General features: G+C 35.2%; 1 protein-coding gene across 3 annotated transcripts in view; it reads left to right on the forward strand.

Annotated features, from left to right (window-relative positions):
* Positions 1–17959, forward strand: part of LOC133530946 (homeobox protein araucan-like) — a 124943-nt gene that overhangs the window by 57450 nt on the left and 49534 nt on the right. The window contains exon 1 of one of the 3 annotated variants that reach the window (XM_061869100.1): positions 220–519. The exons of the other annotated variants lie outside the window; for them this stretch is intronic. Coding sequence (XP_061725084.1) covers positions 460–519 — 60 coding nt within the window. The 5' untranslated portion in view covers positions 220–459. Of the gene's footprint in view, positions 1–219; positions 520–17959 lie in introns of those variants that run through there. 3 annotated transcript variants of the gene reach the window in all.

The raw sequence follows: 17959 nt of genomic DNA on the forward strand, positions 1-17959 counted from the left end.
AGACCCATAAACATGTTCCCGTCGAGCCTATACTAACGCTTTTTTCCCCCGCCCCACCCGGACGTGGGTGGTGCCTCCGAACAGGAGGTACTTTCAAAGTAGAGGGGATAAAACCCACCAATAGACTTCCATATTTCCGTTCGGCGTTTCGAAAGGGATAGAAAATTCGCTCCGCTATTGGAGGGTTAAGTGAAACTCCGCCCATGAGGAGGGGTCTGATTGGTGGTGTCCTTCGGCGGAGGGGCGTAGCGGGTCGGGCGCGCGCCAGTCTGTGTCGAGATCCGAGCGCGCGCGCAAGCATAAGGCCGCTCGCACACGAACAGCGAAGCGATGGCGACGCAACGCGCAGCCGCGGCGCAAACAACCTGTGATACGTTTACTTAATTATTTTTCAATATTAGTAGGAATACGTCCGTGTTATTAAGACTTTGAGAGACAGTGTTTTGTGAATCCGCCCATATGATCGTCCCGATGGCAGCGTACGCACAATTTGGCTACTCATACCCGCCCGCCTCGCAGGTTAGTCCACCTACCTAGAACCTAATTTATAGTCTTCTTAGCTTCAAAATATGCTTTATCTAGTGCAGAATAAACCTATTTTTAATCAGAAAAGTGAAGAATCAACAGGCAGGTTGTCCTGTTGCAGTGTAATACTTACCCAAAAGTTTAAGAGCTAAATACAGGTTTCACGTGTGTTATTATTCCTAAAACAAACAGGAACTCATGATCCTAATTAGAATGCATAACCTTGCTGGAAAATGCATAATCTTGTTAGAAAAAATATTTACGCATTTGTACCTAATTGTTATCTATTCATTTGCTATTCAGATCATGCAAGAAAACGCATACACAGGTAACATTGTTTTTAAATTGTACCTATTTATTTTTGCAATTTACTTCTTATCAACAAGTTGCATTTGAGTGAACAAAAGGTTAAATAGGAAAACATTTCTTATAGGGGTAATATTATGAATTGTATATTAACCTGTTATAAGAACAAAAAATGTTTGTAAACAATGGTTTTCATTGAAAGAATATCTAATCAGAAATAATTAGTAGGTACCTACCTATTTATGGTTATTATTCATTGAGAAATTGTTAACAAACCCATTTACATCGTATTGAATGATAGGTTTGTATTAAATTTAACAGAAATAAGTTATTTTAGCTTATTTATTAATTATTGCACGCAGCAGTCTAACAAGTGATTAATCTATCGAGGGGGACCACTCAGCACTAGCTGTATATATATATATTTACTATTAGTATATCTACAGACCCAAAAATATATTGATAAAGATTTTTTAGGAATATTTTTCTCACTTACCTACACGTCTTTTACAAAGCTTCATCAAAAATTACAATTTCAATCATTTAACATAAATTTGTAGCTAAAAACTTAATTTATTAAATATTATTAATAATTTGTAGAAATAAAAACCTGTGCAAAAGTATTTATAATGTGACTTTACCTCTTTATTGATAGTTTATTAGGTAATATCCCACTGAATAGCCACTGACTTAAATAGATTAATCTGACTGTCTTACCCTTTAGTACCTAAACGAATAAATGTTTTAAATAGGTACTTAAATATCTGATTTAATAATAGAAGACGCAAAATAGTTGTTGTCATAGGATAGCTTGTTTCCCATTAAAACCGAGCAATAAGTATTTTTAGATAGGTAGGGAGCCGAAAGTTCTCTGGTAGAGATCACTTTTAAGTGACTGCAGTTTAATTTCTTATTTCTTTAATTTATTCATATCCTTAATATATTTGCACCACTTTTATGTTTTTTAAAGTGTCAAATAAAGGGCTTGTATTGTGTGAAGCAGAAAAAAAACTGTTGGAAAAAAGGATGTTGTTGTTTGAGGTTTTGTAATTAGGATAATAATATCAAATAGACCTATATAGGCTAAAGAAGTACCTAATATTTATCTAGATATCTAATTTAGGTTTATAATATTTCTTTTAATTGAACTCTTTTTATTAGTTAACACCCTACTAATATTATACATACGAAAGTATTAACTCTGTCTGTCTGTCTGTTACCTACCTCTTCACGCAAACCGCTGATCCAATTTAGATGAAATTAGGTACAGAGATTTGGTGGGATAGTTTTTATAAATCATCATCATCAACAATCTCGGCAGATTTGAGGAGTTGCGGCAGAGTTGCGGCAAGAAGCTACTAAAGTATTAAATTTAACTTACACTACCTATACGTTTGTAAAAGAAAATCTTCCTACTACATTACAAATAATAATACCAATCAAAAATAAAATAAGTACTGAGATCTAATTACGTTATAAACTGAAATAGGTAATGTCATAATTATTACGACGACCGGTCTGGCCTAGTGGGTAGTGGCCGAGCCTATGAAGCCGATAGTCCTGGGTTCAAATCCCGTTAAGAGGCTGTCAATACCTAAAGCGAGCACACTGTCTATTTCTATCGGAGTAAATGAGATAGCACTGTCGCATGTTACTGGGCCTGGGCAAGGGAATAATAAGAAAAATATTTAAATAAAAAAAGTGGATTATTAGTGTAATATTTTACTCAACCACGGTTTAGATATAAATGTTTTGAAATTGTGATTTTAATTGCAGACCCATAAGTCAAAACAATAAAGACATAAAACCGTTTAATTGTGATTTTAAGACCAATCTTTGCAATTATTTTCTATCGAGCCTATTTCGTTCAATCATGTATCGAGTACAACCACGGTCTTTGAAATATAATTAATATGAACATATATTTTTCTTACTTGACTAAAACAAATAGTCTTTCTTAAAAAACTGTTTAAGTAACATCAATTTCAAGGACACAGCCTGGGGCACTGGAGGCCTTGGTCACTTTTTCTTAGTATATGACATTTATTTCAGTTTGTGTAATAATGTCCTATCTTCTTCCTCGCGTTGTCCCGGCATTTGCCACGGCTCATGGGAGCCTGGGGTCCGCTTGACGTGTAATAATGTCCTATAATATATATTTTTTATTATTTATTTATGATACGCAAGAAAAAAAGGCACAAAAATTTACTACACATAGGGTACTTGCGCACCGTATTGTAATCTGTCTAGTACGGTGATTTTACGCCAAAAACAATTCCGTTTGCGGCAATCTTTTTTGACCGTCGCTTAATTTTGTCATATCAACAAATGACACTCAATAAATCAATTGATAGAAACAAGCCAATATAATACTTACTTGAGAGGATATAGCTAGGTTCTTTGTATCGATATTGGCGTTATACAGGCACGCCAAATCCCATTTACTCGTACTTCTTGGCGTAGAATGCTCACTCCATGAGATAAAAACTCATTTATAATAAGTTCTCAGCGAGAATCGCGAAAATTGTGATAAAATTTAATCTCAATAAGTATCAAGTTTTAAGGGAGTTTAAGACTTGTTAACAATAGGTTCGTTTTACCGTACCTCCGTTATATTTATCAAGTAAAGAAACTGATGTATGGAGTAAGCACTCCAAGCTTGTTACATATTTCTCTATGCTTTTACCCCCTTATTCATAAACGTGTACTAAAGTTACGATGCCGCTAATAATGTTTGTCCCTTTCCGACGTATCGGTATGATGGAAAGGGACAAACGATGATTAGCGGCATCGTAACTTTAGTACACGTTTATGAATAAGGGGGTAAGTATTTAAACTTTGCCAATCCTTGCTAATTAAATGGAATGCGCCTTTCCATGCACGGTTCCGTCGGCGCCATGTAGTGTATTTTTTTTATGTTAAGGCCTCGTAGGTTCGTGTTCTCTCACTCTCACTGTGAACGTGAGCGAGATGGATGTGCGTGCTCGGGACTTTAATTTGTTATAAGTTAAAAAAAAATTGCTGAGTTCCCTCAAAAATAAAATTGGGCGTTTTTAGAAGCATTTTTTTTAAATATTTTTAGCGTATGTGCATAAATTGCTTAAATATTTAAAGTGTGTTTTAGACCTATGTTCGTAATTTTTACCTATCGAGCGAAAGTAAAATTAAAACAGGATTTAAATCGCTGAAGTCCCTAGTAAAAAACCCTCAAGATTAATTATATTTCTGGCAACCGTATTGTTATTCAAAAAAGCGTTAGAAATTCTCTAAACCTCCGCTCTCTGTACCCAGCGCGCATTAAATAATTGGGTCAAACACATTTTAGAAAAAGGTCTCTCCTGTGGTCAATACAATAAAAGTTTACGGCTCTGGTAAGTACTTATCTTAAGTACTGAAAACATGTATCCCGCCTTACAGGTACAGCGAAAGACGCGAAAGAGATAAGCATAGTATAAAATGTGTACGACCCAATTGCCTTAAATTACGAGCATATTATCTTCATTCATAAAAACTGCTGACCTATAATTATAAACATAATAAAACGTAGATACAGTTAGCAACATAAGTAGCTTAACGTGTGAGGTGATCAATATAATCAATAGTTTAGAATATCTTAACAATAAATTTGTGCTTTAATCCGCTTAGCAACCTCTGCTACTGACTGTACTAAATTGAAATAGTATAAACTAAAAACGACTAAATATGCTACACTCACTCATTAATAAGCAACACTGCCGATAAGGCTAAAAGTACGTATATGTCGCCAAACCGCGGTTTGGGACAAAATTATGACATTTTTTGCTCCTGTTTAGACGACTTTAATCGTTGAAATCCGATGCTCGCGTAGACGGAGATGCCTATCGAAGGCAGATGGCGCCTGTACACCATCAGATAACGCGCAGGTAGACAAATAGCTAAACATTAAACTTAGCTAGCCATTATACGTTTTAGTGTGACACATCTCTAATCTTAACGGATATTTCGGTCGCCAATCGCAAAAACATACCTTTGAAATGCCTATAAAAAGTTAATGTGATTTTTCCCGTCCATGAAGACTGTGGAAAAAATATAGATAGGTTTAATGAGATGGTCAGCCACCGTCGACGACCCACTTCCAATACAAAATATTTGCCCTTCCGGACAATATAAATAATCATAAGTAACGCGTAACGCTGCGACATTTAAGGCCTAGTAAATATGTGTTCTTCTCTCACTCTCACTGAGCGCAAGCCTGAGCGAGACGGAAGTACGTGCCCAGGAGCGCAGATATCAATTTTTTTAATTTTAATTTTTTGTATGTTTTAATAAAACAAAAAATTATCGATATGTGTATAAAACATGATATTGCTGATTTTTGGAAGCATTTTCATATTTTTATCTTTTGTGTATAATTTGTTGCACATTTTTGAAGTGCATTTTGTTCGTGATTTTGTTTTCTATCGAGCGAGTCAAAAACTCAGGTTACGAAATAATACTATCCCTCGAAAAAAGCCTCAAGATTGTTGATTAAATGTATGACAGCCGTATTGTGATCCAAAAAACCCTACAACATTAAAAAAAAAAACTGTTTTCTAAACCTATTGCACCTTAAACTTAACTGATTTCCCTTAGGAAAGCAGTTCTATTACAAATTACTATTACAAATTAATTATATTCTTAAAAATATCGATCCGTCGCACTTAAAATAATTACGAAGTAGGTAATTATCACAATTACCTACTACAAAGCACGTATTTATGACCAACATAAATTAGTTCAAAAAAACAGTTAAAAATTTAGAATTCCTCTTATTTTCTGAGTACTTAAATAATAAGAGAATATAAGTAGGTAGTATTTTTTAGATAAATTGATTTAACTACATATAGGTAAGTCCAAGACAAAATAACTTATATTAACAAACACAAATCTTAACGGAAGTAACTTCCCTGTTGAACCAGATACGATTGGCCAGCATCCGGTTTGCAGTTTCTAAAATTAAAATCAAACTTCTACGCATAGAAATACTCATCGTAAGTTACAATCGTTACCCTAAGATATTTTTATTTTATTTATTTTGCACGCTCTGATGATGACATATGCTCTGATTAGGAAAAATAATAAGTACGCTGGAATAATTAACGAACTTAGAAAATATGTTTATGTAAAATAAAAATTATTCAATAGGTTTTTAAAGACACATTTATATGGGCACGACCAATGATGAGTGTTAACATTCTCAATACATAAATGTTCAATTTTTATTGAGCTGCTAATTATTCTTCAACTAATGATTGATATCTCTACATATAATTAGCTTAATTTAAACAGCCTTGCGAGTGCCGAATGTAAGTTTTTGTTTAATAAGAAAACTAACATAATTCTTCTGTTTTTTCAGGGACGAATTTTGGAATGCAAGCTAATAAATGTTTTCCACAATTCTCTTGCATTTTTAATTTTACCCAATATTAATATGTAACATAAATAATAATTTGCGTATTTATGCTATACAGATTACATTAGTCATTCGCAACAAGCTTTTAAAAGAACTAGAGCAACAGGCAATGTTCCCTGCCTGTGGTAATGTTCAGTTCTGTTCTTTAGCAGCTATTGGAAACTGTAGTCTTGATTAGAAAAATGGTTTACGCTATCAGTACCCCAAGTGTAAATATTTTCGACAGCGAAACGTTACGTACGCGTTTGCGTTAAGTGTCATTTTGTATGAGATTTTTGACTTTCCAAAACGTCCCGCTTGGCGCGCTGTTCAAAAACCCATACAAAATGAGACTTAACGCAAACGCGTACGTCACGTTTCGCTATCGACTAAATTTACACTAGGGGCACTGATATTTAAAAGACCTACGTGTTGACGAAAAATACACATTCTTTACTTAATATTTCAACATTTATGACATCTATAAAGAGGCGAATGGAACCAATAATTAAAAGATGCTACGGAGACAAGAATACTACATTGTAAACGACCAGACTATATACTATAACATAATTGAATGTTTTACTACTTTGACGGTGTGATAAATAACTAATACATATGTATACCAATTTACATCTTTCTAGTAATAATAAGGGACAGACATATTGACATGAGGATACTACGAGTAATAATAAGGGTTCTTTTTTGACTACGGAACCATGAGGTCACAGGCCGGAACTGAGAAACGCTAACTATTTCACATATGTATGTAACAATAAAAGTAGGTATGCAAATAGTTAGGTAATACATGTAAATACAATATAATAAAATATGGGTACCGACTCAAATCAAAGAACATTGAACACACATAGAACACTTTTAAAATACCTAATACAATACAACTTATACAGCCTTGGATGGTATGACAACTGGAGACGCCTTGTCTGTAAATTTTTGTACAAAACAGTCTGCCGATTTTTGCGGGGGAGGGACACGTCGAATGTGTGTATGTACGTTACATATAAATAGGCATGTAATATAAACGTTAGTCTATACAATAGATATGTACATTGGCGGAGGACTCCGGTTGTTAAATCATCCAAGTCTTAAAACAAAACGCAGTGTTGATTTTGAGCATACGACAAATTATGTTTTAAATTCTGGATAGTTAAAGGGCATTACTCTTTTTTTGTCAAGGCAAAGGATTTAGTAGCCTAAAAATCGCCGTACGAATAATATTTCAAAAACTAGGAATATTTGTTATCAGTCATTCTTTATCTCCAAACGTACATATTCGTTGTTACCTGCCATATGGCTACTTATACCCATATGCTAACATTATGACATAGAAAAGTAACGTACAAATTCTTTGTATTTACTAGTATCTTTGAAATAAATGAAATTGAATAGCCACTTTAGTATTATCATATAATGCTATGATATATATGATGTAAATTTTGTACGTGAAATTGATTTATAATTTCTCAGCTATTTATAGTGTTTTGCGTTTATCGAAGTTATCAACTTCGATAAATGCAAACATAATGGAAATTTCATTTAGGTGTCATTATTTATCCAGAAAGCCAAGATTGTTATTTACTTATATTTCTGAAAGTACCAGATTGAAATAACGGTTATGTCCCAATCCCAAGTCCCAAACTATTTATTATACAAGACTTGTAATATATCTGATAGAAACTCAGTATCTATTAAATAATCTGTAAAATAATCTTAAAAAAACCTTTTTAAAAGAATGACAGAACCAAAACCGAGAGAAATGGAAAAGCCTTTGCCCAGCAGTGGGACACAACAGGCTCTCAATAATTCCAATAACATAAACTTGAACCGTATTAACGTATTCTTATTTCCGTGGTTAATGACATATTTTTACTTTTCAAATATGTACAGTATCGTACAGTGTCATTACCTACTTCAACTCTCTAAATATGACTATTCGCCGAACAAATCTAGTCACAAAACCGGTCATAAAAAAAATGAAAATGTTGCTCTAATGTTTATACCTATCAGAGCGATAGCAGATATATCGGAGCAGCCGAGTTGCCTTAACACATACCTACGAGTATATAAGTAAACACGCACTCTTTGATAATAAAGGCGTGTTCAGATATTTGTGAGCACCTTAGCCACACCAATATATCTGATGGTGGTTGTATTTTCATATATCAGAATATGTCTGACAATTCAGGGTTAACGGCCTTATTATACAAATTAATTTTCCGATATTTTTGAGCATCCTGTATCCTTTAACCGCATATAAAAAGCCATTAATTCTATTGTATTTTAAATCTGTATTTTGATTTTTTATTATATTATTCAAATTAATTACTCAGCATTACAGTATTACTACAAAGGCACTGCGAACTACAAAACAAATAAATATACAATGATACGAGAAAATACAAATACTAACAAAATATAATTTAAGCACTCGATTTGGGCGAAATATCGCAATTGCTGTAATATTTTTCACATACCTTGGGTAAGGTGACAGCTGTCATCTCTATACAATTTATTTCCTTCTAAAGCAAAATTGTATTGAGATCACAGCTATGTGAAAAATACTATAGAAGATATAGTAGTATTGTAGCTCTCATCAAAAGTTCAGGATTTAACTTGGCTAGTTTTTACGTACAGGCTTTATTATGTGGTCTATAGTATATTGTTACTTTAAAAAAAATAGTTAGTTGTTAAAAAAGCTAGCCAAGACAGGTCCAGAACTTTAATTACATCCCAAGTGAAATAGAATTTGGCAGTTGGCACCCATACAGATCTCAAGTCTTTTGCCGGTGAAGTCAACGACGTATTTTGAACGTTCTTAATATTGAACGTGGCTCTCATTTCACATTTAAGTTTTTCATGGAATATAATTACTTTTTGTTAAGATATTATTAGTATTCATCATGGTTGATGTTGAAACGAAATTTCACTATTGCAATTTGTAATAATCGTTATAAAATCACTGTTTCTTTATCTTAGATTCGTAACCACATAATTGCCCACCTGGATACCGAAATTCGACTTCATAGGTCATTTACAAGTGGGTTAGAGTTTTGATGTTAGGTCAGTAGATCAATCAGTGTAAATCCCCGATTTTTAGATGTTTGAAATCTTTTATTATTCAACCTCACATGCCATTGTTCATTACAAAAGATGAAAATTACAGGTAGTTGGTTATAACAACCTAATACGCACAAAACGGTCACTGGTAAGAAGTGTAAGTAGGTACTTAAATTCTAATGAAAATTATTAAGCTAGTTCATGTAAATCAAAAGTAGTGTCTAAAACAATATTAATTATAGTAAGCAGTATACAATTCGATGTCATATTCTGTTATTATTATATATATTTTTTATACATAATCATATTTATTCCTACTATATTAATCAAATTAAAATGTTTTACAGATGCCATTCGAATTTGTCATCATTTAAAAATTCGTCTATTAAATAGTAAGACTTATCGGTGAGCAGCATATTTAACTTATTTTTAAATATTTTGCCATTACTTTCCAGTTTCAATATTTCAGGTAGTTTGTTCGCTATGATGACGCACCGACAGTAAGGACCGTTTCTGTACATAGCTAGTTTCGAGATTGGCAAGAAATACCGATGTGATTTTTTGCAAGGGAATGTTCGGGTTATTCCTAATGAGCATTGCCGCTTCCATTATATAGATACTTGGTAAAGTAAGAATTTTATGTCGCGCAAAATGCGGGCAACAGCTGTTAGGTATCTGCGTGTTGGTCAAGATACGTATACATTCCTTTTGAATAACAAAGAGCTGGTAGGTACGTGCTAGCACCCCAGAGTATTATGCCATAACTAAGCCAGGAATTCGCGTAATATGCCGACAAAGCGGTCTCGAAGTTTGTATTTACGTTCAAAATGCGTACCTAATATACATATAAAACGGGACAATTTTGTTTTTATGTTTTGTACCTGGTATTTCCAGTTCATACCGCAGTAAATTTTTATTTCTAGCAAGTTGAAGATTTAAGAACCGGTTGAATAATATTTATGAAATATAAAAAAAATATCAGGTTTAATAGACTTTGAGTTACGTAGGGGTCAAAAGTGGCTCCAAATTGTTCGTGTAAAATAACAGCAGCTGCGTCGCCAGTACTCTTCTCTTGAACTTTGCGGCGTGTCTAGATAATTTTTACTCTCTTTAATTCGCAATAGGTACCTATGGGTCCCAATTCACCCCGAGAGAGATGTTTGCCTATTTTTGTTTCTGCATTGGTTCAATTCGAACCGCGGGTCGTATCACGCAGTTAAAGTGCAACTTTACGTCAACCCTGCCACGGCTGGTTGCGATCAGTCAATTAGACGGAAAATTGCAGCAGGACAACGGTCGCCATTGTTCCAATTCCAATTTTATACTCGTACGTAGGGTTACCTGAAACAAACTTCTAATGTCCTAACTAAAACCCTGATTTTGGAACGTTCTTGATACACCTAACCCAATAACGATTCAGTCAGTATTCCTATCTATTGTTTTACCACCTTGTATTCTCACAAAATTTATTACAAGTGACGAAAAGTTGAAAACACTTTTAATGTATAGTTAAATTTATACTCTGGCAAGCCAACTTTGTCACTAGAAAAAGGAGTGAAATTCAAAATTAGTTAAACATTCTTACCGCATACATTTTTTAAATATGCCGCCTTGTCTACTGACAAAATTGGCTTGCCATAGTACATTATCACTGACATTTCGCAGTCTCCAAAAATCCTGATTATTTCAGGAAATTCCTGACGTCTGGTAACCCTAACGTACGTCAATAAAGTTGAGAACGTCATGCGTCGATGAACGTGATAATTTGGCCGATCACCACGCGTGCGATTAAGTTATTTCATTATACTTTTATGCGATTTTTAATAACGTCAGTTTGTAGTTAAAGTCGTTTTTAATAGAAATATAGATCTTGATCCGGTTCGGCTCCTGAAAAACTTACATACAAAAGTAAATGAAACATTACTTCCCTCTGTATAATGCAGTTGATTTGCTTTAGAAAATAGTTTTGAAATATTATCCGTATCTTTTTGTAGACCACTGTAGTCTGTGGCTAGTGTGGCTACTAAGCCGGCTGCTGTAGGTGCCTGCAGATTCACCTTTAGGTAATATCTATCAAGCGTATACTAATAGAAACTTAAAAAATTTGGAACAAACCTTACAGAGATTTGATTCCAGTTTCGCCCGCTTTTCAGAAACTACTTTGACCATCGCTGAAGCTTCAGCTTCAGCAGTAATTTAAAAGGAATTAATTGTATATAATCATATTTCATACAATTGTTATTGTTATTACAATTGTTATCATTACTTCCTTGGTAGGTATTATTGAATTAGTAGAAACTTGAATTAGTTAAACTTCTTTATTTAAAAAAATTATAGGTAATAAAAAACATAAACTTAACAAGATAAAAAGTAGATCATGGGCGGATTTATCACTATAAAGCATTTACGCACATTGAAATGTGTCCCGAAATGAAATTATCATGAGTGTAATTTCACCCTATAACAGTTCCAGCATGAGCAATCAAAAACTAACCAAAACCATAAACCGCTGCGGCGAACTCATTATCATGAATTCATCCGAATATCGTGCAAACGGCAACGTTGTGTGTAAAGTGGGCCCATTTATCTGCAAATCCAGTGGGAGGTCACGGCAAAAGTCCACAGCAAAAGCCCGGGCCGGTAGCACAATTTAATTGAGTCCTGCGACCTCATAATCCGAGTCGCCGGTGCCCGCTAAATGTTATTTATACGTCCGCCACAGCCGCCAGCCCGCCGGTACCCGGTAGCGGCCTACCCGGCACCCCCGAACCTTCCACGCGTCGCCGCTTTTACTGTTTTTCTCCGTGCCCACTCTAACCCGGCAGTTAATTTGCAGTCCGATTATTGCTATTGGCTTTATGCTTGTTATTAAACTTGTCGATAATTTAACATGGAGCACGGCTTCTAAATTGCCGTGTTTCGCCCGATTAGCTCGCGTAGCCGCAGATTGAGTTAGTGGCGATTATTCGTCGCCTTTCCATTTGATTGTCAAACCATGTACGCGACGCACACGGAGCCTACGGGACTTCATATTCGAGTGAGTTCATTTCACTTTAATACATGACTTAGTTGCACTACACATACCTATCTGAAAAAGGTAAGTTCCTTCGTCACACTATCGTAAGCATTTAATTTGAACGTCATTTCTCGCGTTCTACAATAAAACACGTGCATTCTTTGTTTTTCTGGAGAAGAATCTAGTAAATCGAGTCGTCGCACTGCGTAATTGTTTTTAATACAATTCAACTATCGATTTCTCCACATCAGATCGGTCAGGAATTTATTATCTAGTAAAGCCCAAGGTTTAATGTTACCAGTTAACGCGATATGACTGTCATTTGCACCTAATTTGGAAGGGAAACTTAAAAATAAAGACGCCTTCGCAATCTCAATGGCGACATTAACTGTGGCATCGCAATTTCATGGGATGAGATGGTAATTAAATGTAATAGCTGGTGACGTTTTTTATCAGTTGACTTTATTAATAACTTAGGTGTACAGTCGCTATTAACATACTTTAACGATCGGTCGGTTTACTTTGGAGCGTTGCAGAATTAATGCCTGATGCTGCGATTGTGCCGTGCGACCATAAATGAAGTTGCCCAGTCACTATAAGCTACTGGGAATTCGGCCATTGGAATTATCGGTGCAATCCGAGAGATAATTGAATGGACGCGTTAAATGACAATTAATTGCGGGCGCGATTGATATTTAGCGAAACGAAACGTAATATCTTACTGTAGTCGAAATAGGTCATACATCAGTGTTGCATCGGTGGGATACTTTATCGGCGCGACGGGTCCCGAGGCGCGCGCAACGCGCGACCGTGTCGCCGATGTGTCGCGCCCGTCACGCGTCACGTCGTGAGTAGGTATCGATCCGACGTGACATGACGCGGTGCGATCGATCCCGTCTCGTCCTCGTGCCGTGCCGCACGCACCTGATTACAATGTTAAACGACCCCATTTGGCTTTATATGTAAATGATGAACTATGTGATTATACCTACGTGATTTTGTAAGCTACGCATTGCTCACGACTGTGTTGCTCCGTGTATAGTTTAAGTATTTTCTGTCATCTAAGTCACGGCAATAGGTATTGAAAAATAATGGTGGGTAATATTTAGGCTCGTTCTCCTGCAAACACATGTAGCATTACGATGTCGTTAGGTTCGTCTCAATCGTATTTATTATAGGTTATTAATATATTTTCAAAAGTTATTGTTTGGCATATTTGGTTTTGAACCATACATAAATTATTAATACGAGTAACTACTAATGTAAAAAGAATGGTGGTGTGGTGTCACGTCCTAACTATGTGTAAGGTATGTGTTGTATTTTGAGGTTCTAATAAATATGATCTATGTCTACTTAGTTTGCACAATGTAAATACAGTTGCATTACGGCAAATAATTGAACATCATGACATCCGTATTAGATAATAGTACCTATAGCCGTGTCTCTTAGCTGAAACGGCCTGAGCTCATTAAAAAAATCTAAAATTTTCTAAATGTGACAGATAAGACAATGAAATTGATCTAAACTATGCTTATTTAAGCGTTTATGAAAACGGAATAATGAGGAACGTGCATTTGGCGTAGGTAGGCGTATGCTTGTTTGCCACTGTCGTGGTATAAAAAAAAAGGTACATACCTATAAATAATCGAAAACTTATGAATGCGAGCGCGACGCAGAGATATTCACATACACCTATTGACTTAGTAGTTCATATATTATATTCCTACTGAGTTTTAGTTTCTGAATACCCCATTCCCGGTTAGGATCGATCAGCTCGGCTCGCATCTCTCCGTGTTCCGTCTAGCACGCAAACGTCTGAAGTACGGTCGGCAATGCGAACGGATCATTAACACCCAACATTACAAAACGGTGAAATTCGTGCTTCTATACTTCAAGATTACTTGCATGGCTCGCTTATTCATTTTTAAAGTTCGGTGCCCGTGCCACAGGGACTTTCACGTTAGAAGTAAAACATATAAGCCTTTGACAATAACAGCAAATAATAAACAGGACTCTACAAAACATAACTGATTGAGACTCAAAAAGAGGAGGTATAAAAATAACTAGAGATAGGTCAAAAATAACTTGTATGATGGTAAAGAAAAAAGTCTGATTGTCAAAGAGAAGTTTAGGAAAGTAAAGATTGCTCTAACGACTAAAATTAAAATAAATGATGGTGGCATTGAATGGCGCAAGCTCAAGAATTATTTAAGGTACATTTTAAGGGTTCCGTAGTCAAAATAGTTATAGTTTCGATATATCCGTCTGTCTGTGCGTCCGCGGTTTTGCTCTGTGGTCGTTAGTGCTAGAAAGTTGCCATTTGAAAATGAAAACTACAAAAAAGTCTGAATATAAAACCCAGCAAAAAAATAATAAGAGTAATTACGAAAACAGAAACGGAGAACCAGGAGTAGTTAATTATATGAGGACTTAAACTTTACCTTAAATTCTCCTTCAGACGGTGGCAGAGCACCTAGACGGCCCTTCCAGCTTCATTGGGATAAGCTACACAGGGCGTCTAACTGGATTTTTTTAGTTTTAATTTCTAATTTCATTTGTTATTGATTCTAATTTTAATGTATTTCTATTTTTTTTCCTGATTTTGTTAATAATTTATTGTTTTTTTATGGATCACATGTATTTGATGTATCAGAAATAAATTAATTTATTATTATTAAATAAATAGATTCAGTGGCAAGAAATGATAAGTCTCAAACTGACATAGGTATTATACACTAAAGAAAAAGTGACCAAGTCTACCGGTGGCCGAGGCGAGAATCAAACCTATTTCAGTTTATAATTTATATATTGTAGTGTGACTACTTAAAAAAACACAAATCTAAAATTAAGGTTTTTATAAAATAAATTGATTTGTATATTTAGTATGATTAGTAAGTTTCGTTATGTTGTAAGTTTAGTTTGTGAGTAGATGGAAGTTAAATTGGTTCTTCTTAATGTAAACAAATCCAACCATTGGATTCGTAACTATAATAATGTAAAAAAAAATGTATTCCGAGCATTTTCATATTGAATTTATATAGGATTTTGTATTTCGTCATCCTCAACATTCTTTATACATAAGGATAGGGTGTGGATGAATGTGGCCCCGCCGCTTCAGTCGGTCCTTGGAACAGCCTTCAGCAGACTCTCTATTTGGTCATATCGGTTATCAACTGGGGTCAATTTATTTCTGCTGACGCTACGCAGAGCCACGTCGGCGTCGCTTCGGCGTGGGCCGTGATGCGAGACAATCCTGTGTTTCGAGCACAAGGACTGAAGTACTCACACTTTCTTTTTGTCAAAAAAATCTGTGAAAGCCTGAAGCAATACAGTTCAAAATCGAACCAAAAACAGTTCTACAAGGTGTTAAGGGTATATACAATACTAAAGATGACGTTTAGATAGCAACTGCAACTGCATTACTGTTGCAGCCTTGACGCGGCCCTGTCACCTTATTTACCACGCTAAGCAGAACAGAGTTAGTACATTGTGCAACGAGAGGGGGAGGGGGGGGGGGAGGTCTATTAAATTAATTAGCATGTGCTTAAAAAAATATAGGAAATTTCGTGACTTGGCGAGAAATTTAGGACACGTTTAATTCAATAATGATTGTGTGAAAAACCTACTTTTGATATACTGCCGGATACTTTTAGTACTTATCATCAGGCTTCGGAGTATTTTAGCACGGTAAGACTAAAGTGAGTTATGGAGTCGTTGTAAACTTTAAAATTAAAGTAATACTCATACTCATCCTCATTAATTTAATTAATAAAATTAATAATAACTATAAAAAATACACCACCAGGTACTACAATAAATCTATAGAACAATCAATATCCATAGAATACGTAGCATAGGAATGAGTTCTTCATAAGGTTCACGTTGTATGACGTGTACGTTGTTCATTTCATCAGTCCAGTTGTAAAATGTGTCAATAATTGACACTTTTTCCATGTTCTCTGGAGTGAAACATGTTTTATGTTGGTTAAAAATCCACTTATAGCTCGAAAAAGATCTTTCTACATCGACTGAAGTTAAAGTAACATGTTTTAGAACATCCTCAAATTGTTGTTAGCTTGCCATAATTCGTATTTCGTTAATATCCGGGTTCCTTTCCAGAACTTTTTCTAATTTATCTTTGATTGTGTCAGGGCCAAAACATGTTAAAAAATTATGTAATGTTGTCTTTTATTTAAAAACGCTTTATTGGAATACTAGCGCACTGTAATTTTGTAATTTATTCAACAATGACTTGATAATTATCTTTAATCAAACTAAGCTCGTTTGGCATGTCCATATCCAGCAATGCGGTTTGATCGTTTGCTATTCCGATGGCTTCTTTTCTTGGATAGTGATTATATTTTTGTAATGTTAAATTTAATCACATATATGTAAACAGTTTTACATATTAGTAGTCAGAATATTTTAAAACGATCCGGACGAAATTAATCAATGAGGAATATTAGAATGACTTTCATTTTATTAATGTTAACAACGACTCCATAGCTCACTTTAGGCTTACCATGCTAAAAATACTCCGAAGCCTGCTTATCATTTTCAAGTAAAAGGGCATTTAACTAGACCCTGTGTTGTCTTCCTGCCGGTGAGTAAGGTTGCCAGAGCTCAATGAGGGTGCGGAGTATTAGGGTCAGCAACGCGCATTTAACTTCTCTGGGCAGGCGTACATAGGCTATGGAGACTGCTTACCATCAGGCGGACCGTATGCTTGTATGCCACCGACGTTGTATTAAAAAAACTTACATCTATGGTCAATAGTAAATATACTCAATCATTTATAGCTTCAGCCTAGTGCTTAAATGGTTCACGCAGATCGAAAACTGCAAATTCACGACGCTATAAACGAACTTGGATTTGTTTCTAGTGGTGTCGCTGTCTTTTATTACTCTGTTAACGTAGTACCATCTGATGCGTCTAAACTAAAACATATCTTATTTAATGTGGCGCTTATGTCACGAAATGCCTTATTTACATTAAAGGGATGGTAAGAACGTCATATGCGCCGGTTTCGTTGAAGTCCTATTTGGTTTGGATGTGGGTTCCTGAAGACGACAAGGATTTATATTTATGATAGGTGTAATAACGCCGGCGGAAACCTGACGATGGAACCTCCCTTTGTGTATTCAAGAATGATCTTGATGCATTAACACTTGTTTAATGGTGGAAGAATTGCTGTAAAAAATTAAACATTTCTTATACAGTTAATTACAAGAGTCAATAAAGCTTGATAAACGCAGAAACACCTTTTTTGGAAATGATGCCTTCGCTACCGTTTACGCGTAGGTATTGAAGGTTATCTGAATTTTGATCAACATAACTTCAGATGGCCAACTGCAAACCACGTTCGATATGTTGCCTTTCTGTCACACTTACGTACGAATTTACAAGTGCGACAAAGTGGTAACACGTCGAACGTGGTTCGCCCTAGGCCCTCTAGTCCTTCCCCGAACACAGCTCGCTGAGCATGACCACTAAACGGACAGTAATCCACGAGTTCATAAAAAAATAAAATACCGCATTTTAGAAGCAACTTAAAATAAACGAAAAATATAAAGTTTTTGTGCAAAAATAGTTTAATTTTTTTAATGGCGTGTTCGAATCATTGA

Source organism: Cydia pomonella, chromosome 1 (genome assembly GCF_033807575.1).
Source record: "Cydia pomonella isolate Wapato2018A chromosome 1, ilCydPomo1, whole genome shotgun sequence".
Lineage (NCBI taxonomy): Eukaryota > Metazoa > Arthropoda > Insecta > Lepidoptera > Tortricidae > Cydia > Cydia pomonella.